The sequence below is a fragment of the Phoca vitulina genome, unplaced genomic scaffold, assembly GCF_004348235.1.
Source record: "Phoca vitulina isolate PV1807 unplaced genomic scaffold, GSC_HSeal_1.0 scaffold28, whole genome shotgun sequence".
Taxonomy (NCBI): domain Eukaryota; kingdom Metazoa; phylum Chordata; class Mammalia; order Carnivora; family Phocidae; genus Phoca; species Phoca vitulina.
Window position 1 is genome coordinate 18,317,611 of NW_022589731.1, and position 24,043 is coordinate 18,341,653.

General features: G+C 50.2%; 1 protein-coding gene across 1 annotated transcript in view; it reads left to right on the forward strand.

Moving 5' to 3' along the window:
- The window catches only part of HTRA1 (HtrA serine peptidase 1), a 51,558-nt gene extending 44,943 nt beyond the window's left edge, over positions 1-6,615 (forward strand). The window contains exons 5-9 of the mRNA XM_032423102.1: positions 288-320; positions 1,487-1,601; positions 2,695-2,752; positions 4,450-4,545; positions 5,897-6,615. Of these exons, the coding sequence (XP_032278993.1) occupies positions 288-320; positions 1,487-1,601; positions 2,695-2,752; positions 4,450-4,545; positions 5,897-6,065 (471 nt within the window). The 3' untranslated portion in view covers positions 6,066-6,615. The remainder of the gene's footprint in view (positions 1-287; positions 321-1,486; positions 1,602-2,694; positions 2,753-4,449; positions 4,546-5,896) is intronic.
- The last annotated feature ends 17,428 nt before the right edge of the window (positions 6,616-24,043 follow it).

A 24,043-nucleotide genomic window follows, 5' to 3' on the forward strand; every position in this document is an offset into this window, starting at 1 on the left:
TGGCAGCCAGGCTATTGTCAAGAGAAGGAAGTAGTTTCGGGTGTTGTGGGGAGGTCATAGTTGGCCTCCGGGCTTTGGAGCCAAAAAAAAAAAAAAAAAAAGCCATTTATGGCACATCTAAAACTTTCTGAAAAAATTTAAGGTCCCTTTCTCCAGCAAAATATTAGGTTGACAGGAACAAATCCGAAAAAAGAACGTGCACTCAGGGGCATGCCAGGCAGGGAGGTACTTTGGGGCTTCTAAAGACGTGAACTCATAACCTTTTATTAATTTTTGCTTAATTTCAGTATGGAAACTCGGGAGGCCCGTTAGTAAACCTGGTAAGGCTTTTTTTTTTTAAATCTATGTCTATGCTTTTTTTTTTTTTTTTTTACTTTCTTTTCAGACACGAACTTGCCAAAGCACATTATCTAATTCTTTTAAAGGGAAATCTGTGAAAGTACTGTATCCTTGCAAATTACCCTTCTTATCTTTTCTGGAAAGAGTAAGGCCTGCTGGAGTCGGGGTTGGAAATGTTATGCCAGCAGACACACTTGTGCTTCAGAGTCACGAGTCAATGCAGTGGAATTCAGGTCCGGGTCAGGAGGAGCCGGAGGAGCAGGCCTTTATTTTAAAGGTGTCCGCAGTGCCGGCCTGTGACAGAAAGGCACGGCCTTCAGATGAGGTGTCCAGGCCGCTGCAGGAGCTGGCTTGGCTCGTCCACAGCCTCTGTGTTGGCCAGGAGCTCTCCCTCAAGACCTGGCTGGAACGAGGAGGTGCCCCCGCTCACGGAGATGTCACTTCTGTCTGTATTTAAAGATGTACGCGCAAGAGAGGGAAGCCTGAGACTCTGTCAGAGTGAGGCCCACCCAGCTCAGGGGTCCCCCAGCTCTATGCTCCTGTCCCTCGACGGAACTGAGGCCGTCTTTAGCGAGGCCCAGGGTGACAGTGCCTCCTGGAAGGTTCTCGGAGTCGGGGACCGAGTTCCCAGCACTGCAGGAAGTACCAGCAGGGACCGAGGCTCTGTGACACGCAGAGGAAGTGGGGGGCGGCAGCCTGCAGCCCCGGCAGCATCCGCGGCTGCTCAGACAGAGCTGCATTTCCCTGGGAGCGCCAAGTGCTAAGGTTGTCCTCCCTGGTCTGGGCAGAGGCATCTTAAGATCATTGGAAATGGAAGAAGCCGGAGGGCACAGCCACCGGAAGGATTCTGAGACATAGTCCCTGTGAAAGGAGCAAAGGGGCACCAGGAAACTCCCTGCTAAAGGCTGTTACTATGGCACGGTGGTCCCAGAGGACCGAGCCTGCTGTGCGTCGGATCTCCCCTTGCTAAGCGTGGGTCCTGCTGCCCAAGTGATGCCTCCCCCTGCGGCCCTGGGACCCCCCCCTTTCCTCCAGTTCCCCCACCCCACTCATTCAGGAGCTCAAAGACTTCCTTCATACAAATGATCTGTTCGTCTTCTGGTAAACCTTCATGGATTCAGTAGGCTGTTTGCATCTTGCTTTTCAGGATGGCGAAGTGATTGGGATTAACACTCTGAAGGTGACCGCTGGAATCTCCTTTGCAATCCCATCTGATAAGATCAAGAAGTTCCTCACCGAGTCCCATGACCGACAGGCCAAAGGTAAAGCGCAGCCCTCACAGCCGTGGGAGGTTCGAGCAGGAAGACCACACATCTGAACATCAGCCAAGCCTTTCAGATCGAGAAGGGAGGTGGGATGCACGTTGTTAGGCCCCTGGTATTAGGTCACAGGTGTTTGACCCTTGACCATGAACGTTTCATATGGTTTAGTCTAATAGGTACCAGGCAGGATCGGAGGTGATTTCTAGACATTTTACTTCCTTTGCCCTATCAGGTGGGAAGTATTAGTCCCATTTCACTGATGAGAAAACTGAGATTCAGGGAGATCGTTCCATTCACAAACGTTTATTGACCCATCTGCTTGGGGTGAGGCTGGGTGTTCCCTGGCTCCACGGGGACATTCTGCCTGGGGGAGGAGGAAGGTTGACAGTAGACAAACAGGCAAGATTTCAGATACCAGTGATGCTTCCCTGCAAATGAAGCCAGGTGGCGAGCTGGGGAGTGACAGGGTTGTGGGGGGTGGCATTCCAGACCCAGGAATAGCAGACTCAGGGCCTCGGCTGGGAGCACAGCACAGCGAGTAGATCTGGTGGCTGGAGTGCAGTGAACATGCAGAGTCACACAGATGGATGTGGAAAGAGGTCAGCCAGGGTCACACTGGCCAAGGTGAAGGCCTTGGGGCACACGTCCACAAGTACGATAGGGAACAGGGAAGTTCATGATCTGGTGGATGTCTTTGAGAAGTGTTTCTCATGGTGGGTGGAGACTCTGCTAGAGGGGCTGGGTAGAAGCTGTAGGACCAGGGAAGAGGCTCTCCCAGTCATCCACACCAGGGTGGGACGAAGGGGTCATATTCTGGATTTATAGGAGGGACAGAACCCTCATCAGATGTCAGGATAAGGCAAAGAGGAATCATGTATAACTCCTAGGTTTTTGGCCCCTAACTGAAATGACAAGACTTTCCCAGGTCCCATGGCAGGTAGGAGGGTCTGAACAGGATTCGAACCACGGCCTCGGTGTACCCCGATGGGCCCGACTGTACACCGTCAACCGAGGGATTGACCCTCATAGCTCCTGGTGTCCCCAGGACAACTGCCACCTGGGCTGACCTCTTGTCCTTTTGTTGTCACACCAGGCAAAGCCATTACCAGGAAGAAGTACATCGGCATCCGAATGATGTCACTTACATCCAGGTGGGTAAGCAGGACGTCTGTGTCTCAGATTCAAATAAACCTGAACTTCAGAAGGCTTTCACTGGCACCATGAAAGAGAAACCTTATGCTGCTTTAAGCATCTCAGTTTCTGGTTAAAATTGAGAAACATCAGGGCGCCTGGGTGGCTCAGTCAGTTAAGCGTCTGCCTTCAGCTCAGGTCATGATCCCAGGGTCCTGGAATCGAGCCCTGCATCGGGCTACCTGCTCAGGGGGAGTCTGCTTCTCCCTCTGCCTCTTCCCCTCGCCTCGCCCCTGCTCTCATCTCTTGCTCTCTCTCAAATAAATAAATAAAATCTTTAAAAAAAAAAATAAAATTGAGAAACATCAGGAAAGAGAGGAAGGGCCATGAGCCTAGGCCTCTGGTTTTACCCTTTTTTGTGCATATGTGTGTTTGGAGCAGGTCTTTCCTTCAAGAAGATTCTGCCCTCCTCTTTGAAGGCAGCCCTGAACAGTGGGGCGTGTTGGTCACTCTCCCTCATGCCTCCTTTCACCACTTGTCCGTTGAAACCCACATTCCAGGAGTGCCCCAAGTGCCTTCCTCAGCCCAGAGCGCCCTGCCGTTCCTGAGCCCTGCCGCACGTGGGCTGTGGCTGCCGGAATGCTGGGTCAGGCCCCGATGACAGATGGGCTTGCTTTCCCCGAGCTGGTGGAAGGGGCGGCACGTGGCTGCCAGCCTCATAGCATACCGGTGTTTAACCTTGATGAGAAAGTCTGGTATCACACACATGAGTCCTGGTAACTCAGGGCACGGTTGAAACGCTTGTCGGTAAAGTCAGCAAGGAGCAGAACATATTAATATAGGCATTACTACATTAATTATCATCATTATTTTATTATTAATTGATTGTGACTGTGTTACTATAGTTTAGATGCATATTATGAATGGTGGTACCATGTTTAGCACTCCTGAATATGGACTGAGTTGCCGAGACGAAAATGTGAATCAGTTATTCGTCTGGGAACTGTGGGATTCAGAGGTATGGGGAAGGAATCTAGGCCCTGGCATCTGGCTTCCTGAGTTCTTGTCCCAGCTCTGCTACTTCCTGGCTTATGACCTTGGGAAAGACTTGACCTCTGTGCCTCAGTTTCCTTCTCTCTAGGACAAGGATGACAGTGCAGGCGTTTGGGTGTGTGGTGAGGACCGAGTGACTGAATGTGTGTGAAGGCAAGAATCAGTGGTCGCTGGCCACAGGGTCACTAGCCACTGTTTATCAAATGCTTGCCATGCACCAGGCACTGGGCCGGGTCCTGTGTCCAGACCGTCTCACCTAATCCTCAAAACGACCCCGTGTCGTAGAGTATTGTCATTATTCCTATTTTGTAGGTGAGCCAACTAAGGCACAGAGAGGTTAAGCAATTGCCTGGGCACACACAGAAAGTGGCAGAGCTGGGGCTCCAAACCAGGTCAACTGTCGCACTATACTCACTCCGTAAGTTCTGGTAGCTACTGTAAATAATTAGTAAAATTAAAATCGTAATGATAAAGCACTGCCCTTCCTGTTAGCCAGTAAATCTTTGACCCTAGTAAATAGGCGATTTCAAGCAGGATCAAAGCTCCTGGAGACATTTTATGTTGGAATCAGGGACAGGAGGAGAAGCCGGGTGAGAGCCGAGTCTCAGCCGAGCGAGGCCCCTTGTTACTTAATGTTAATGCAAGTGCTTTTCCTCCCGAGCAGCAAAGCCAAAGAGCTGAAGGACCACCATCGAGACTTCCCAGATGTGCTTTCGGGAGCGTATATCATTGAAGTCATTCCTGATACCCCAGCAGCAGCGTGAGTTAGCGTTATTTTCCCTTTGCCTGATGTCCTTATGGTTCCTGGGGGTGGGGGGTGGGGAGAAGGCTGTGTTCTTTTCATACCGTCTCAGGTGGTTGTGAGGGTCCCTGATGACATGGTCGGACATCCTTGGTCAGTCTCACCAGCCAGGCCTTCTGACCTGGTTCAGCTCAGGACTCATCAGCAAAAGGGTGCTTCCTGTCTTCGAAAGTCCTCGCTTCATGAGGGGTCATTCAGGTGGAAAGAGCGATATCGAACTCTTCATGAGTCTCCGGGGCAGGCCTGGCTGGGGAAAGAGGGTTTAAGGAGCGGTGTCCCTGAGATCTTGGGCAGTGGTCCCCTCCTAGGCCCCCAGATGGACGTATCTCCTCCCAAAGGAGACTTCTCTAATTCTGTCTGTTACCAGTCAGACCATACGTGTCCACACCTCCAGAAGATAACCTAGGTACCATCAAAGTAACACAAAAAGAAGGAACTCAGCCAGCAGTCAGCGTCTGTTACCTCTACTGACACAATGGGCAGAGAGAAGAGCTAGACCAGAGGCCCGCAGACTGTTCCCTGGAGGCTGGATCTGGCCCACTGCCTGCTATAATTTTATACGACCATGGGCTAAGAATAGCCTTTCATTTTTAAACAGTTGAAACAATTTTTAATTCAGAGTAGTTTTTTATGATACATAAAAATTACATGAAATTGACGTTTCAGGGTCCGTAAGTGAAGGTGCCTAGAGCATAGCCAGTAAACTGGGCCATGCTCGGTAGTCTACACGGCCTGCGGCGGCGGTGAGTTGGGATGGACGCCAGATGGCCTGCGAAGCCCAAAATATTTCCTATCTGGCCCTTTCGGGGAAAAGATTGCTGGTGCTTTGCTAGACTCTTAAGGACCATAATAGCTTATTTGACCTCATCATAGGTAAGAGTGAAAGTTACAGCGATAATAACACAAAGGAAAGCCTCGTGATAGAACCATTCCCCCTGCTCCTCTGGGAACTGCCCTCTGAGTTGTGACACCCATTACAAGCAAGTTGGCCACGGTCAGGGTCCATGGTAGGTGGTATATGGCACATCCTTGCCTCTTTGGGGTCCGCCTATCATCCGATCATACCAGTTCTGGGAAGCATTTCTGCACTGGCCATGATGGATGACTTGGCCTAAAATTCTCAAAGGAAATAGTGCAATCCATTGGTATTTTAAGCATTCTCACAAAAGTTAACCACCACCCCACCTGATTTGCTCTGGGCTTCTAGGTGCTGAGCCGCACCTCCGCCAATGTCCGGTCGAGCACCTTCCACGGCAGTTAGACCAGGAGGAATGGAAGCATTAAACTTGTGTTTCCCTTTGTGTTGCAGTGCTGGGCTCAAGGAAAATGATGTCATCATCAGCATCAACGGACAGTCTGTGGTCTCTGCCAATGATGTCAGTGATGTCATTAAAAAGGAAGACACCCTGAACATGGTTGTCCGCAGGGGCAATGAAGACATTATGATCACAGTGATTCCCGAAGAAATCGACCCATAGGTAAAGGCATGAGCTGGATTTCATGTTTCCCTCAAAGACTCTCCAGTGGATGATGCATGATGACTCTGGACTGGTGGCACGGGACACCCAGGACTTTGGACCGCCACGTTGCTTGTCCAGCGGAAACACCTGGCCAACAGAATCCTTCTCGATAGTTTGCAGGCAAAACAAATGTAATGTCGTAGATCCGCAGGCAGAAGCTCGCCCTTCCGTATCCTATGTACGCAGTGTGCTTTTCCTTGCCGGCTTGGACTATTCCTGCTTAGACAGTCAACATTTGTCTCTTCCTTTTACCGAGTCATCATCTTAGTCCGACTAAGGCAGTTGATGTAATGCATAGATGGAGGAAGGTCCCACAGGAGCCAGGATGGTTCTGGGCACATTTATGCTTTCCTCCCAGTCAGAACCCAGAGGAGGTCGACGCCGGAGACCACGGGTGGGTGAACGTTGGCTTCCAAAATGGCCAGAGTCGCCTCTTTTAGGAAGCTCTTCCGAACTGGGAGCACAGTGACTTTGAGTTTGAGCTATTAAAATACTTCTTCATACTCTGCTTCCTGGCCTGCTTTTTTCCCCTTTCCCTGTGAACAGCTGGTTGCAGTCTCTTTGAAATGGTTACAAGGTCAACAGCAGCTCTTCATTAAACCACAGTGTCCACGCAGGGTTGAGCCTGAAGGCTTACCAGTTATTTCAAAATCATCATGTGGGGTTTACCAGTGTTACAGCTGTGCTCGGCCACTCTGGCTTCATACAATAGGGTATGAGGACTGTTGCCCTTGTATCTGAAGCTTTTCAAACTAAAGAGAGTTTGCTGACCCCATATATCATGCAGTCAGTCAACAAAGATTTCCTGAGCCTCTGCTCTGTGCCAGACGTGGTGCTTAAATACAGAGAGGTCAGTGAGGAGCAGGAGGAACCCAGGCCCTCTGTGCCCCAAGAACTCTCCTGTCCGGAGTCCCCAGAAAGCACAGGCTGACGCCGATTCTAGTTGTCCTAGGTTCTGACATAAGAACTAGACCTTAAGTCTTAGGGGGGTGGTTAGGGCAGAGCTCCGCTCGACATGCCCTCAATCAGGTGCAGCTTTAAGCAGCTGGAGGCCCCTCGGTCTCTGTGAAAGCTTCCAGGAGTCTGGGAGGCTGGACCCGTGTAGACTGTTGCAGAAACTTAGCTTGGAAGTTAGCCCAGGCCTGCGTCCCTGGGGAGCGCACACCAGCGAGGAGGTTCTACACCAGGAGCAGAGCGTAAGGCTTTCTATTTGTCCCAGGAAAAAGGGGGGCCTTGGACGGGGGGGGGGGAGTTTCAATTTTCTAGACTGAGATCTTAATCCTTCCTCGACCAGTGGATTTCCAAGGTCCGGTTCGTAACTGAAGAGGCCGTGGATGGACAAAGGCCCAAGTTCAGTGGAGGGGAAATCCGATTAAGCGAGGCCCTCACAGCGGCCGGGGGCCTGGCAAGCCTGGTGAGCCCCTTTGCTCTCTGCTTACATGACCTTGGGAAGCAGAAGCCGGTCCTTTCACTCCTGGCGCGGGTTTTTGCATCGCTTCTCTCTCCACCAAAGGTGATGACTCAGAATGGCTCCATCCTCAGACGTTTTGCCGGTGGCCTTGCTTCGCTGGGTGGTCCCCAGGGCTGAGGTGCTGCCCCGGGTGGGGTGGGTGGCGTCGAGGTCAGAGGCGGCCCCGGCCAGAGCCCATCTGGCTCCAGCTGTCATCGACTCGGGAGATCACAGAAGGTTCTGCGGGAAGCCGTCAGCCTGGACACCATAGGCTCAGCCCTCGGTAAACACTCAGCAGCCTCTCCTCCTGAGGGGCTGCAGGACTCTGGCGGGGTTGGAGTTTGGCCTGCATATGGGGTCGTATACAAGGCCACCAAGATGGCCGCTTGGCACACGGTTGACACACTGTGTTTGGTGCCGCGGCTGCACCGACCTGTGGTACCCGGGGTCCTGTGGAGGCTGCTCCCCCCAGCACCCCACGCTCACACTCTTAGGACAGTTGTTTCTTCTTCTTGCTTTGGGTTCTGATGGAGATTTTTGCAATATAAACGAGCTTTACAGCCTGGGAGGCAGACTTGAGTTGAAGGAGCATGGCTTTTGGAGCTAGATACACTTGGGTTCACATCTATGGTCTGGGCACCTGGGTGACTCAGTGGGTTAAGTGTCCAACTCTTGATTTTGGCTCAGGGTCATGGTCTCAAGGTTGTGAGATCAAGCCCCGCATCGGGCTCTGCAGTGGGTGTGGAACCTGCTTGGGATTCTCGCTCTCCCTCTGCCCATCCAACCCTCAAAAAAAAAAAAAAAACCCAAACCATGGTCTGCATCTTACTGGCTGTGTGACCTTTGAACAAGTTACTTAACCTCTCTGTGCCTGCTTTCCATCTGTACTGCTTCTTATGGCTGTTGTGGGGGAGCGAATGAGTTAATACACGGCACACGGTGAGCACTTGATAAACATTAGTAACATGGATGTTCACTGATGTCTTCGAGCCTCAGTTTCCCCCTTGGTAAAGGAGGAACTAATCCATGTACCCCCTCGCCCTGGGGCTGGGAAGGCTAACCACGAGGGTGCGTGCTGGAGAGAGGCGCAGCTGCTATTGTTTCTGCTGTTACCCGCCTGCCCTTGCCCCTCAACCAACAGCCTCAATAGCGAACATCTGTGGGGCGCTTGCTGCGCGTCAGACGTCACGCTGAGCGTTTTACGTTTATTAGCTGCCCCGTTCTCAGATCAGCCCTGAGCTGGATGCTATATTTATCCCGTTTGACAGGTGAAGAAATTGATGCTCAGAAATTAAGCATCTTGCTCAAGTCATGGAGCTAATATGCAGGGGCTGGGACTTCAGCCCAGGAGGTCTGAGTCCCTGGCCCGCGTGTGGCGCTGGCAGTCCATCTTTCCCTTCTCAGGACAACGACTCCCAGCCCGTCCACCTCTGTGCCAGTCTCGGTCCATCCCCACTTCGAGAAGATGGTTACGGGGGCCTGCAGCCTGCTTGGTTTGTGGTTCCTCCAGACCCTTTCAGATGCCTCCATGGTCCTTTAAGAGCCCCGCTGGCTGGCGGTTGGGCAGCGCCCCCTTCTTGGTCTCCTGCAGAACTCCTGCTCACCCACACCTCTCCCAGTCTTGGCTCTGTGGCTCTAGTCCCTGCTTCCAGCTTTCGTGAAACCTTGAGTGACACCAGTCGGCACATTTGCATGGCTCGGCTGGTCCCCATCTAGCCCTACCAGATGCTTCTCTAGATGCGTGAGCCAGGAGAGAGGCCACGGCACGAAGGGGGCTCCTGGCCATATCTTCTGGGGCCCGGCTGAGTGGGTGCTGTGCCCGGAACTACACAGGGTCCCAGTCTTTTCTGGCTCCATTTCTTCATCTGCAAATTTTGAAGAATGCTCACGTCTGGTGGGTGTGGTGAAGAGCAGCATGCGTTTTTATTAGAACTTGCACCGCGCTTGTCGTCACCTGGTTAATGCCTCCGACAGGCCTGAGACTTGGACAGTGGCGTGTTGACTGGCTAGCAAGGGCACTTGGCCCATTTCAGCAAACGTCACTAAGGGGAGGCCAGCCTGAGGTTGTGCGAAAGGGGGCGTATATCTGGGTGAATGGCCCAGTGCAGGTTCAAGGTCACTGTATGAAAGCTGGCTTCTCCTCTGAAGGTGGTTCCGGGTGAGATCAGAGGTAGGACAGCACCAGGATGACACACACGTTTATATTGTGCTCTGCCTACGTGGGTCAGTGGGTAAGAACTGCCTGCAACACTGGGCTGAGCGGGTGGTAAGACTCAGTGCAACAGCGTTTTACAAGCCAGCCGATGTCCGGGTGTCACTCTCAGCCATCCTGGTGAATGGCTGGCTGGAGGGCGAGTCTGCTCTCACGGCTGCTCTCTGCCCTGTGCCCCTCACCTCCAGGCAGCTCCTCCTTGCCCTGAGACTGCCCGGCTTCACCGACTCACCTCCACAGGGCTCCTCCCCAGCCTCCTGCCGGGACCGGCCCCCCACACAGCTCCAAAGAACTCTCGCTCGAATGGACTCATGAGATGAGATGTGACTGCCACCCGGGATCTGAGAGAACCATCAGGATGCTGGCTTGGAGAGCCAGGTTTCTGTTTTAAAACACGTGTTGTGGGCTACATTTCAGAGCCCCCCCCCACCCCCCCCCCCCCCCCGCCCCACCCCCCATGCTCTCAGCCGCAGCTCACAGAGGAATCTGGCTGCTAAGCAGGAGGCCAGTTCTTGGGATCAAATAATGCCTGCCTGTTGGAGCCATGGACCAGAGGTGCTTCTGCAGGAGCCCCACGGGCCGCCTACTCTGTCTGCGTCCTGCATCCGGGGCCCAGTTGGGCTAACTCATTGCTGTCCGTGCAGGCTCCCAGAGGGGGCTGGCCGTGACCTTCTGGCACTTCCATCCAAATGTGGGCGGAGCACGAACACGGCGCAGGCCTTCCTGCCATCAGGCAGTGGTTTTATTTAGCATTTAAAAAAATTTTTTTTTAAATTTTATTTATTTATTTGACAGAGACAGCGAGAGCAGGAACACAAGCAGGGGGAGTGGGAGAGGGAGAAGCAGGCTTCCTGCTGAGCAGGGAGGCCGATGTGGGGCTCGATCCCAGGACCCTGGGACCATGACCTGAGCCAAAGGCAGCCGCTTAACGACTAAGCCACCCAGGTGCCCTTATTTAGCATTTTAAAAAGTGGTGGCCTCAGTGTGGTGCCTGCCAAGAAGCAGCTAAGATCAGATGAAGTAAACACTAACGACAGCGTTTTTAGTTAAAAACAAATAAAAAGCAGCTCAGATGCTTGATGGAAATGGGTCTCTGTCAGCTGTGTCTCACTGAGTCAGGTAAGCTCTTGTGCACACGCTGCCTGACCCCGTCTCAGGCCCCCTCCGCCCCCACGCGCCCCCACGGTCGTCCCCGCCATCACTGCCACCTGCCGCGGGAGGGCGCGGTGTGCGCCTTGCTTCCCAGCCACCTGAGGAAGCAGATATTGTTCCAATCCCCATTTTACAGATGAGGACATCGAGGCCCAGAGCATCAGGTAACCAGCCGGGAGTCCCACGGCAGGGAGGAAGGTAAGGCTGGTGAACCGGGACTCAGGTGTCTGGGTCCAGAACCCTCTCTTTTCGCCATGAGGCCTTTATACACTTTTGCTGATGATGCCCAGGAACCTCTGTAACAGAATTTTCCATTGGACCGTCTCTGAAGCGGTAAAGAAACGTTGGCCCGACACAGGCTCAGGGGCTGGTCTGTAAGTAAGACTTTGCAAAACAAGAAAGCTCGCGCTCTGTTTCGTGGGCATCACCCCCATGAAGAGGTCGTAAGCGCTGTGAGGAGGACGCGTGTGGGGCCCCGTGTCCATTCACCTGCAGATTGCCCAGACCCCGCCAACTCCTGGCTGGCCTGTGTGTCCTGGTGCCTTTCGCACCGAGCTCTCTTCCAATGAGCCACAGAGCTGGAGATGAGGGCCGAGACAGTGCCCGGGGTACAAACGTGCTTCGCTGTCAAGGGTCTGGTCTGACACGGAGCATAAAGAACGCATCCTAGAAACCTCAAGGAAGAAAAAGTTAATCCATCATTTATGTAGGACTCAAACGTCCTCAGAAATCCCAACAATCAAGAATCCTCAACTCTTAAAGCTATTTTCTGGCTTGTTAACCTGTTTCCTTCATGAATTAATTGCACTGACATTTAATGACTGGAATCAAGAAAGGTGGAGTGGATGTGGAAGGCTCTGAGCCACTCTCTTGCGTCAATGAAAGTAGATCAAAGCGAACGGAAGTTTACAGAGAATGTTCTGGTGAATTATGACGATGGAGTTAGGGGCTGATCAACTCAGCCTTACTTTAATCTTTTCCAGGTGCCTGTTCCTGTGACTTTTATCCAGCACCGGTTTCGTGCCTGGCGCTGTGTGAAGGCTTCGCAGCGATCATCCCAGGGAATTCCGAATGAGTGACTTGTTGCCGCCGCTTTTCTCCAGAGGAGGAAACCAAAGCTCAGAGAGGCTGCTTTCCCTGTTCAATGACACACAGTAACGAAAGCCAGAGCAGAGGTTGGAAACCAGGATTCGGCCTCCAGAGCCCCTGAGCTGGTTCCCACCCCAGTGGCCACAGCGCATCCTACTGTTGGAACCCGTAGAGTCTTGTGGCTGCCTCAGTGGTCTGAGCCCCGAGCCCGGTCCCTGCGCAGGACTTAGGTGGGGAAGGGGGCAAACATTTGTCAGCCACGGTTTTCTCATCAGTAAAAATTACTTAAAGTGTGTGAAACTGAAAACCCATACAGAGTAAAAACACTGAAAAGCCTCTGCAAAGAAAACCTGTCCGCACAAAATCTTGCACACAGATGTTTATAGCAGCTTTGTTCATAATTGCCAAAACTTGGAAGCAACCAAGATGTCTGTCAGTATTCGAATGGATAAATAAACTGTGATACACCCAGACAATAACATTTTATTCAGTGCCTAAAAGAAATGAGCAATCAAAAATGAAAAGACATGGAGGAACTTTAAATGCGTATTTCCGAGTGAAAGAAGCCAGTTTGTAAAGACTACATACTGTACGATTCCAACTTTATGACATTCTGGAAGGGCAAAACTGTGGAACAGGAAAAAATAATCAGTGGCTGCCAGGAGTTAGTGGGGAGAGAGGGATGAGTGATTTTTAGGGCAATGAATAAAAGACAAACATATTTGTCCGAATCCAGGGAGAGTGAACTCTAACATAAACTATGGATTCTGGGTGATAACAATGTGTCCGTGTAGGCTGTAGAAAATATACCATTTTAGTGGGGGATATTGATAATGGGGGTGCTGGGGGTTAGTGGGGGAGAGGTACCTAGGAACTCTGTACTTTGTTTAATTTTGCTGTGAGCCTAAAACTGCTCTAAAAAAAATAAGGCCTATTAATTAAAATTAAAAAGTGAACTTCTGAACAATATGAGGTTCTAGATCAAGCCCTAGAGCCAAAGGAAGCACCTGTCTGATCCAGAAAAATGCTTCAGATTCAGCTCACCCCCACTAGCCTCCAGCAACAGCCCCCTTCTGCTTCCCTTGGCCCAGATTGCAGATCCAAGACAGGTGTTCTGGGCAAAGGTGAGCGGGGAGGCTTCTTTGGAGAAGAACTTCTCAAAGCAAGAGTCTCTCCCGGCAGGTTCAAGCCTGCAGAGTTGACCCTAAAACAAAACTGAAAAACCCAAGTATAATTGCTGGGAGTGTGGCCACTGGCCCCTCCATGGCGCTCACGTGGTTCCAAGCCCTGCTCCTCGCAACCTGACCAGCCCCAGCTTTCTGATCTGTCCTTTTCCCATGATGGAAACACGTGTTCCCATGGAAAAAAAAAAATCTGCTCTTGACCCATGAGGCCTGGGAGCGCTGTGCCTCAGGCTGGGGTGGCGCTGTGAGGCGTTCCAGGTGGGGGCCACCCTTGCGTGAGTTTCTCCACCCTGGGTGCAGACCCCTCTCCTGTGGCATTGCCCTGTCCTGTGACAAAATTCCTTACAGCCCAGAAAGGACGAGGAGGCTTTTGGTGACCAGAGCTGCCTCTACTCCACGAAGTGACCATCACGTCCTCCTTGGGCTCTTGGGCCATGCCATTCGCCCCTTGCGTTGTGCACCTGCCTGGCGGACGTGCTCTCTTCCCTTCACGCATCTCCCCCCACCAAGCCCCCTCAGCTGTGTGGGGCTACTCGATTTGGGACCACCCGGTCTCTGCTCAGACAGGGCCCCTCTCCTCCCACGGGTTGTTCTTATAACCTCCTCTTTATCTTGAAGTGGGCATACTGCATCTGAGCCCCAGAACTCGTAAGTTATTTATTACTAGGCTAGCAGAGCTGCAAAGTTTCCATTAAACCCCTTGGCTGTGATGATGGCAGAGGCGTGTCCACTAGGGGGTGAACTGGCCTCATGAAACTCGGGGGAGGTGTCAGGAGACCTGGAGGCGAAAGGGAAGGTTGCCCGGAGGAAGTAGCCAAGAGAGCTCGACGCTGCGGGCAGGAGTGGGCAGCTTCGTCCGGCCCCGCCAGTGGGCCGCACCGTCCTGCCTCGGGCCGTGGCCCTGAGCCCACCGTCTGCGCTCCGGCCGCCCCAGCCCCTTCTCTTGCATGTTACTCATGGACCGCATTTACCTGTTTATTGCTTGTTTCTCTGGCTAAAATGTAAGCCCCTGTGAAGGCGGGGACCTTAGGCACAGCCTCTCCACAGCCCCATGCAAGGAGGAGAGCGTCGTAGGCGAGGAGCACTGGAGGAGTCTCCGAAGAGGGGCAGCTGCTAGAGAAACGTCTGCGGCGTCCTGCCTGTTCTACGGGAAGCATCCTGCAGCCTCTGGCTTCCTGCACTTTGAAATTTGGGACTATTTTAGGACCTAAGGGGCAGGGGAGCACCGCTTAGCCCTGGGAGCACCTCTTTGATCTTCCATTTGGGTGGCTCTTTTCCTCTCCTGCTCTATTTATCTTCCCTTTATTGCTAAGCGTTTGTCCCATTTCTGAAGGTTAGCGGGATTTAGTTTCCCCCACAACACTGGGCTGTGACCTGGTTTAAGCCACTGTGCATTTGCTAGTGGGGACACACCTGGCCTGAGGACTCCCTCCACCGTGGGTTCCTCACCCCACACACCCACTCAGAGCAGAGCCTGGGAACCCGCCTGCTAACAGGCACTCCAGCTGAGAACCCCTGCCGGGGGAGGCCAGCCCTGTCTCCTTCTTATGCTGGGCAGGGAACGGTGGGAACCAAGGTGACAAGTGGGTCTTCTCCAGGGTGGCAAATTGTCAGACCAGGAATGTTTATTTACGGCCATGTCTGCCTTCTTCTGTGCCCACCCCCCACCCCCCCAGGGTCCCTGGGCACCCCCATCATTGGATGCTTCCTCAGGCTCTGATGTCAGTCACTTGCCCCTTTCCGGGATGCTGAGCCGGTCCCCTCCCTGAACTTCTTGAGCCCTCACTGGTATTACCGGTTGAGGTTGCTGGGGTTCCAGGCAGTGGGTGGGGGGAGAAAGGGGGACAAGTAAGGAGGAGGAGCCAGCAAGCACGATGGGTCCAGCTCGGGGTGAGGCAGAGGCAGGAGCCGAGCAGAACTGGGTCAGAATCCACCAGCTGCTGGGTGCACAACTGGGAATGCATTTTAACCGGCATCTCAGGCGACGTCATAAACGTTCTTCAGTCGACTCAGGCCTTGGGCCTCGGTTTCTTCCTGTCTCTCAGTAAGCAAACACCCATCCTCCATCCAACCAGGTTTAACAATTGTTTACACTTTGCTATATTTCCTTTTGATAAATAAAAAAAGAAACACCCTACACACGTATCTGAACTTTCCTTTGACTGCTTTCACCCAATCCCACTCTTCCTGCCCCCTTATCCCCTTGTTAATTTGGTGTGTCATTTTTTTCATACATTTATATATTACATACATATCTAATGGGCAGTGTGTATTGGTTTATGTGGGCTTTAGGAATTTCGTTAATGATATCTAGTGTGTATTACTCTACAACTTTGTTTTTTTTTTTTACTCAACTGTGTCTTTTGAGATCTATCCTCTGTGTGTGTGTGTGTATATATATATGCACATATGTAAAATGTATATATATAATATGTATACATATAAAATAAGTATATATACACGCATACACATATTTCTATTTCGCTCCATGTTAGTATTCCATCATATGAATCTGTCCCAATTAATTTTTCTATTTCCTGCATGATGGACCTTTATGGCGACAGGGTTCAGCCTCTTGATCTGTAAAGTGGGAATTGTTACACCTCTGTCACGCTCTGGAGCCTATGTGAGGGGAGCACAGGTGACAGTACCTTGCATGGCGATTGGCCACAGAAACTTCTCAAGACCTACAGGAGGGAGTGGTTTTCCAGCCCCCAGGATAAGTACTGGTGCAGGACACGCTATGTCCCGTGTCTTCTCCGATGTCCAGCGATGGTAGCCTATCAGGTTGGCCCCATAAAAGGAGGGCTTGTGACCCAGCGAATAAGGTCAACACTGGGCTCCATCTGACACTGGAAGAAATGTTAGGAGTCATGTAACCCAATTTCCTCCACAAATGACCACCATGGGCTGTCCACCCCTTGCGTGCATGCTTCCAGGAATGGGGAACCCCCAGCCCCAAAGGCAGCTCAGGCTTGTATTGGGTCAAAAATATGTGTCCTGGTGAGTTCCACTTTTTTTGCTGGGGCTCCACAGCACGTTGCATATTTAACGGTGGCTGCTATGCCCATCCCTACTCCTGTCTTTCGTTCTGTAGGCTAACACCACACTTTAGAAAGGAAATGCAGTGCTCCTAGGATATGTTCTCTCACCCCCTTGCCACCTTGTCAGCTTCTGAATGTGTTCCTGTTCCCAGTCTTAGGTGGTAAATTCCTGGCTGAGTTGAGCGCCAGCTGAAATGTTTGGGCCTGCAGAATATACCAGAAATGGTGTGAGGCGCCCTCTGAGGCTACTTTTTGCCTTTGTACAAACAACATTGTACTGAACGCCTGCTGGCTTTTCTGTCCTCACGTCTTCTCCCCATTCATCACTTTGCTTGGAACTGTCCCTTCACCCAATTCACATGGAAACTGGGATAGGCGTCCAGGTAGGCTCTTAATCAGTGAGGCCTGTCTCCTGGCACCGTGAGGGGACCAGGGGCCTGGCAGCTCTGTGAGTCCAGACCCCTCCTTCCTGGGCTTCTGAACCCCATCCCATGGGCACCCATTTTTTGATGAAGACAACTGACACTCGACCTTGGGTAACTTGCACTTAAAAGCAGTGTCAAGTGCTGCCTTTTTGCTTGGCCTCTTTAGTCAGAACTAAGAGATTCTAGGCTCTGGGTTGTGGGTCTCTTGGAAGGAGCACATTCAAATTAGAGAGCTGTTGGCAGCCTGAGGTTTTCTTGAGAAGCAGAGAAAATGCAGCGAGAGAGAGGAAAGGTAGTGAGAGCAAGAGAAGACAAGGGCATGGATGGGGCAGAGTGAAAGAGGGGTCCTAGCGAGTCCAAGCCCTGGTTCCCACCCACTCCTGTGGCCCACCAGATGCCCTGGGTGCTCATAACGAATCTTCCTTTGGCACGAGCCGGTTCCGAACCTGCTCAGTGTCTGTTTCTTGCAACCGTGTGAGCCTTGATTTATGCAAACACGAAGCCGAGACAACCCTCTTGCCCAAACTGGCCACCTGGCCTACTCCAGAGCCACACCTGCCCCCTCCCTGGCCCTGTCCCCATGGCCTTTAGGCTGCTGTCCTCCCATGTCCACTTTCGCAATGTGTTTCTATCGTGAGCCGTGTCTATTGCTTTGGAGGGTGGGAGGACACAGCACTGGAATTAATAAAACGTGAGAACACAAGAGGAAACTCCTTCTAAAAGGGTCAATCTGGACTTTGTTAGGGAACCCGTTCTCCCACTTCATCTGGCCTAGAGAGAGGAAAACAGCTCCCAGATGGAAAACACCTGTGCTTAGAACTGATCTTTCAGTTCACGAGAGCAGAACCGTCCAGGCCGAGGCTGCAGGAAACGTGCTGCTGTCTGGGCCTGGTTCAACATCAGTCACACCAAGTTGCTAGAAAAATCGCATTACCTGAGGAGAAAGTCAGCTCCCCTCCCTGGCCCACTTCCAGCCACCCAGCGTGGCAGCTTGGACTGGCAGTTCCAGAGCAGCTCTGCTGGAAAGAGTGGGGGTGCTTTGGTTCTGGTCTGAGCTCAGCCACTCAGCTGGGCCACCTTGGCCAGGGGAACCTTCACTTCTGTGGGTTTTTTCATGAGTCTAATGTATCTTGGTGCACTTATTTCATAGAGCTTTGAGAGGATAAAATGGTAAGAATAACGAGTGAAAGAGTTTTTGCCAAGTAGTGGTAATCATGACAAGAATGGCTACCATATCTACTGAACATAGAAGTGTGTTGACTCTCATATTTCATCCTTATAAGGATGCAGTGTAGGTGTTATCATCCCCATTTCAGAGATGAGCACCATGAGCCTCAGACACACTAACTGGCTTGGCCCAGGGTGGGTGCTCTGCTAGGAAGAGCAGGGAGTCGACTCCAGGCCTTTTCTGACTTCAAGGTGTATGAGACACATGGTTCCCATCTTCCTGGAGGCACTGTTCAGCCGGAGGGCAGCATCGTGCTGGCTCGCCAGTGTGCGGGCATGCTCTTTAAGATGCTACCCAAGACTCAGAGCAAGTGGGTTTTTAGAGCTCTGGAGGGAACAGAGGATGCTGCTGTCTGAACCTGGAGCTGTTTGGGGCTGCTCTGTACCACAGCAGATGGTTCTTTGTTTTGGGGTAGACTCTGAAGGCCGTTGGGGTTGAAAAGGCAAAAATCCTGATCTAAAAGAAGAAAAAAGGAGGAGATGGCTGAACTTCTTTGTCGAAGAAGATGAGATGAATTTGGATTTTTTCTGGGCAACCCTGAAAGAAAAGTTAATAGGCTTGGAAAAACCAAAGGCAGAGGGGGAAAGAGGCGCAGAACGTGATAGAAAGCCAATGGGAAATTCTTGAAGGTGTAAAGAACTGAAGGAAGTACTTCTCCTAGATGTCCTTGCTCTTCTGTAAACTCCCCTCATTGTCCCCAAACTTCAGTGCAGATTTGCTCATGAAACTTTAGGTCAATGCTTGGCAGAGAGGAGCAAATGGGGGAGGTGGTAATACCATCGTGAGACCAGCTGTGGAACTCAGTGGGCACAGGAAGCTGGAGCCTACGGTGACTTTGAGTATGAGCTACAGAAATCATGGGGATTGTGTTGATGCCCTCAACAGGTGGCAGAGGAGTGTGAGCCCTTTATACACAAAACTTACAGACCTGGGCGGCTATAAAGCAGAAGGACTTGAAGAGTCATGGGCACCCAACACCTTCATGAGGTGTCACCTCTGCTTTCTACTTCCCCTCCTGTGTTCTGATGTCACCTCTCCATAGCACTCCAGATGACACTGGGTATCTATCTATCTGTGACTTTCTTGTTCCTGTGATTTTATTCCCTCCCTGAGCGAGGGTTCTGGCATGCAGAGAGGAAGAACGTGAGCTTCCCATGCTCCAAACTCACTGGCTCTGCGCATTTAGGAGTCCTCAAGCAGCACGGCAGTCAGCTGCTCACTGCCAGGATCATCACCAACAGTCCCCATCAGACTGATCTGTTTGCTCACAAACCCAACCCAGTGCTTTAAAAGAAAACCTTGTCTGAGGAAAGCCAAGGACGGAGCATTTCCCTCGGTGGGTGCGGACAATAGCCAACACTCAGGCACAGCCCAAGATGGCGCTGCCCAGCTGCAGTGTGGTGCTGGGTTGTTATGGAAATGGTTTCCTGACTGGAGCCAAGGGCATTTCCTTTGGCTTGACCACACCCTCAGCTTCTTTTTATTTTGGATGAAAATAGCCAAGTAATTTGGCAGGAGACCTTGACCACTGGATGTGGAATTCGTAACTTCTGGGAAAGAGAGTAGCACCACAAGATGTTTACGTGGTAACTCTTAGGATGCTACGTTTTTCACTGACAGTTTCTCTTTCGTTGTGTCCTTTCAGCCTCGAGGGGGACCAGTCCGTAATGAGTTAAGGTTGACATCATCTCTGGATGTTTGCAAATGTTCTATAGATTAGTTACATAGCGTAGCCAGGCCCTTTACGTACACTTCTTTAATCTTACCATAAATGAAATGGGTATTATTTTAGTCTGCGTAGAAGAAAACTGAAGTTTCAGTTTTGCCTGACTCCAAAACTCTGCCCTTATCCCCTGACCTGACCTATCCTTCGTGGCTCAGCTGAAAAGTCTTTTGTTCTAGAAAGCCAATCCTTACCACTCCCACCTTGGGGAGCTCCCCTGCCCCAACCCTGTTTCCTGGATTCCTAGATCTGTGCCTGTCTGATGTCGGCTGAGCACCCCTACGCACGCCACCCCCATGTCCTCATCCCAGTCCCTGAAATTTGTCAATATGCTACCCTCAATGGCAAAAGGGATTTTGCAGGTGTGATTAAATTAAGTATCTTGAGCTCTGAGGATTATTCTGGACTATCTGGGTGGGCCCAGTGTGATCACAAGGGTCCTCATAAGAGGGAGGCAGGAGGGTCAGAAGGAAAGGAAGGAGATGTCACTACATAGGCCAAGGTTACAGGGATGCACTTTGAAGGCGGAGGAGGGGCCACGAGCCAAGGAGTCTGAGCACCTCTAGAAATTGGGAAACACAAGGAAATGGCTCCTCCCCTAACGCCTCTAGAAGGAACACAGCCCAGCCGACACCGTGATCTTAAGCTGTGAAGCCCATTTTGTTCTTCTGCCCTCCCAAACTGTAAGATAATAACTTTGTGTTGTTTTAAATTACCCAGTTTGTGGTACTTTGTTACGGGAACAATCAGAAATGAATACAGTCTGTGTCGGGATTTCTTCTCCCTGCACTTATATCCCCCTCCCGGTCAGGATGTAAGTTTCTGAAGGCTGGAATCACTTAATTCAGTAACTGTTTTTTGAGCAATTGCTCTATTTTTGAGCATACTGGAAAGCAAGGCAGATGTGAGTGATATAGGTCTCTGTCCTCAAGAGAGAGAGGTTTGAAAAAATACAAACTTTGTATTTTTAGAGGTCCCACTCAAAACCTTGCACAAAGGAGATGAGCAGTAATTAGCTAGTGACTGGGGGTCCCCATCATACAAAGAAAAAATTTTAATAATACGATAGAAAATACAAATATATTTAGTAAGCCTTTATAAATGAAACTAGAAATAGGGGTCCTCTGATTTTTAAATTAACAGCCGTGAAAATAAAAATGACTCTAAGCTTAATTTAATTCCAAATGATGAAGAACAAGGAGAAGGGGAGACAGCTGGAGCCTCGGGGATGTGAAGGAGAGGCAGAATTGGTGAGGGGCTGGTGGAAATTAGCTGAAGGCTGTGAAGGTCAAGGGGCTGGGAGGTTCTGAAAAGAGGAGGGGCTTGGTAAACTCCTCTAATTAAGTCTGCTTCTATGACTTACAACCGCTTATCCCTGCCTTTGAACTGCTAACTAATTAGCCAGCTTGCCCAAGGTTAAAGTGGCCTTTATCTTTACACCTTAGCTCTTACCTCTGAAAAGAATAGTGGAGAGCAAGAACTTGATCTGTTAGCTTCTGCTCCTTGCGCCAGGTGTGCCTCGACCCCAGTGTCAGTGATGGGCATCCTGCCAGGGGGACAGCCCTGTACCCAGATAGGTCAACTGCTTCAATGTGCAATTCTCAAAGATCACCTGTATCAGAATTACCTGATTCTTATTAGGGTTCCTAAACGCTTATCAGACCACTTGATTCTTTCTTTTTTTTTAATTAATTTATTTATTAGAGAGAGAGAGAGTGGGGGAGGGACGTAGGGACAGAATCCTCAAGCAGACTCCCCGCTGAGCGTGAAGCCCAACATGGGACTTGATCTCAGGACCCATGAGATCATGTCCTGAGCTGAAACCAAGACTTGGACGCTTAACCAACTGAGCCACCCAAGCACCCCCAGACCTCTTGATTCTGATGTTACCTAAGATTTGAGAACAGTGCAACTTTTCAGAATATTAACAATCTTAACAACTTTATGAGCTCTGTTAGCATGAAGTTTGAGGCCTTACTACACTTGGGCTGGACCAACTGATTTTTGTGATTGATTTTCCTTTTAGTTCCTAGAGAACTGGACAGTTTGGATGAACCATATCTCATAATTGCCCTCTATTAAACCATTATTAGGAATAACAACAGTAGACATTTTATGGCCATTTCCAGTTGCATGAAATAAAAATTTATTGTTCTACCTGTTTGATACATCACGTCAGGCAGATCAGAATACTACTCAATAGTTTGCTATATGGCTCTTAGAAGCCTGATGCTTGAAGAATAGAGGGTGGTGGACTTTGCCTAGAAAATTTTTGGGAATCAGAGTTATCCCTAATCATAAAGCCGCTGTTGGGAAAAACTGTATTCCCACACTCCAAGCTTTTGATAACATGGATGTCAGGAATTTGATTGTTTTATAACATGATGGAGCAATGAAAACTAATCTTTCTGGCAGATTATTTCATGACTGTTCATTACTGGCATTATGTAAGCTGTGAAGAAATACTGTAAATGATTAACGGCCGTGTAGAGATGGACACACTGGATAATGTCCCTGCATTGAATGTTAGGAGGCTGGTACGATTCCTTGTGCTCATTTTTATGCACAAGGAACCAGCTTGATCAGCTGAGGTCGGGCAGCTCCCTAGCAGTTGGGCTTCTGGACACCAGCCCTGGGCTTGTGGTTGAAGATGTGAGTTACTCATGATAAAATGAATGGAAAATGGTGAATGGTAGATTTCTTAAAAATGGCATTGAATAGGAAGGTCAGCACAAAGGCTTTAACTCTTCCTAGGTCATGGATCCATGTTGTGTGGTGCTCAAGTCTAGAATTACACTGCATTTTTTTTTAGAGGGGGGATGGGGGGAGAGGGAGAGAGAGAATCTTAAGCAGGCTCCACGCCCAGCATGGAGCCTGATGTGGGACTTGAACTCATGACCCTGAAATCATGATCTGAGCTGAAATCAGGAGTCAGACACTTAACCAACTGAGCCATCCAGGCACCCATACACCATATTTTTTTATTTTATTTTAAGATTTTATTTATTTATTTGACAGAGAGAGAGAGAGAGAGCAAGAGAGAACACAAGCAGGGGGAGTGGGAGAAGGAGAAGCAGGCTCCCCACTGAGCAGGGAGCTCAGGACCAGCAGGACCCTGGGATCATGACCCGAGGTAAAGGCAGACGCTTAACCGACTGAGCCACCCAGGCGCCCCTACACCGTATTTTTTAAATTGCTATTTTGAATATGCTTCTTGGAAAATCAAAGATACAGAACAGATGAGCCCGAGAGAGTATTCACATTACAGCAAAAGTTTTGCAACAGGAGTCAGTGGAAAGCAAGCAGGGCTCTGGAGGTGGATAGAATTAGGGTTTAGCTGTTGCTCAGCTGCTTAGTTATTAGCTCTGTGTCACTGGGTATTTTTCTCAACTTTATTTCACCTCTAAAATGGGCGAATAAAATCTATCTTATAGAATTGTGATGGGGTTTTGAGACACTTCATATAACACGGCAGCCCTGAGGTTGGTCCTTGTTAAATGGGGGTGACAGTGGTGATCTTCATCCCCATTATCACTCTTCAGTTTGACCCTTTAAAACATGTAAAACAATGATTTGTGTCTAATTTTTAGAACCGTCTTGATTACAGAAAATGTATCCTGCAACATTATTTTCTGCCAAGAGGGATATATGAAATGTTTTATTCCTCTTCGTGATTGCCTTCCCTTCCACAGTTACCTGGGGCCTATTGCCTTGTTAAGTGGTACATGCCACATAGACTATGGTTGAATTGAGCTGAATTACAAGTTTTGGCAAAGCAGTCTTGAAGGGGGTGGGGAACTTGGGTTTTCATCTTGTGAGCAGACCATAATTAAATGGCTAGCCCTGAAAAGAGTCAACAGAGACTATTATGTCCATCTATTTACCTGTAATTAAGATGAACAATGGTTCTTTGAAATAGGTGTGCCCTGGGCGTCACAGCTCCTAGCACTGTGAGATCTTGGGAACCTGTCTGGATTTCCTTTTTTTCTGAATCAGATTTTGCCAGAGACACATTTGAGGCCTTCTGGCACCTGGCTCTGGATCCAGTTTTAACAGCAAAGGGAATAAACTAGAGGCTCTTTGTAATCATAATGCTCCTTGGCTCCCATGGGAGGTGGCAAGCGTTTCTGACCACAGGAAGAGCAAATGTAGGGTAGTGGTTAAGCATGAAGTCCCGGAACCACTTAATTATTCTGTAAAGTGGGTGTGATCATATTAGTACTTGTCTTATAAACTGCGTGAAGATATATGACATAAATGCTGCCTCAGTTCTCGGCACGACACACAGAGCCTGGTAGAGCTTACTGCTGTCACATCGTCTGGTCTTCCGGGGCAGGTTGCATGCCCTCCTGTGGGTGACCATGACTGCAGAGCATGGATTCCTGTACTTTGAGCATCAACCTGCACAGCTCAGACTCTCCTGAGAATT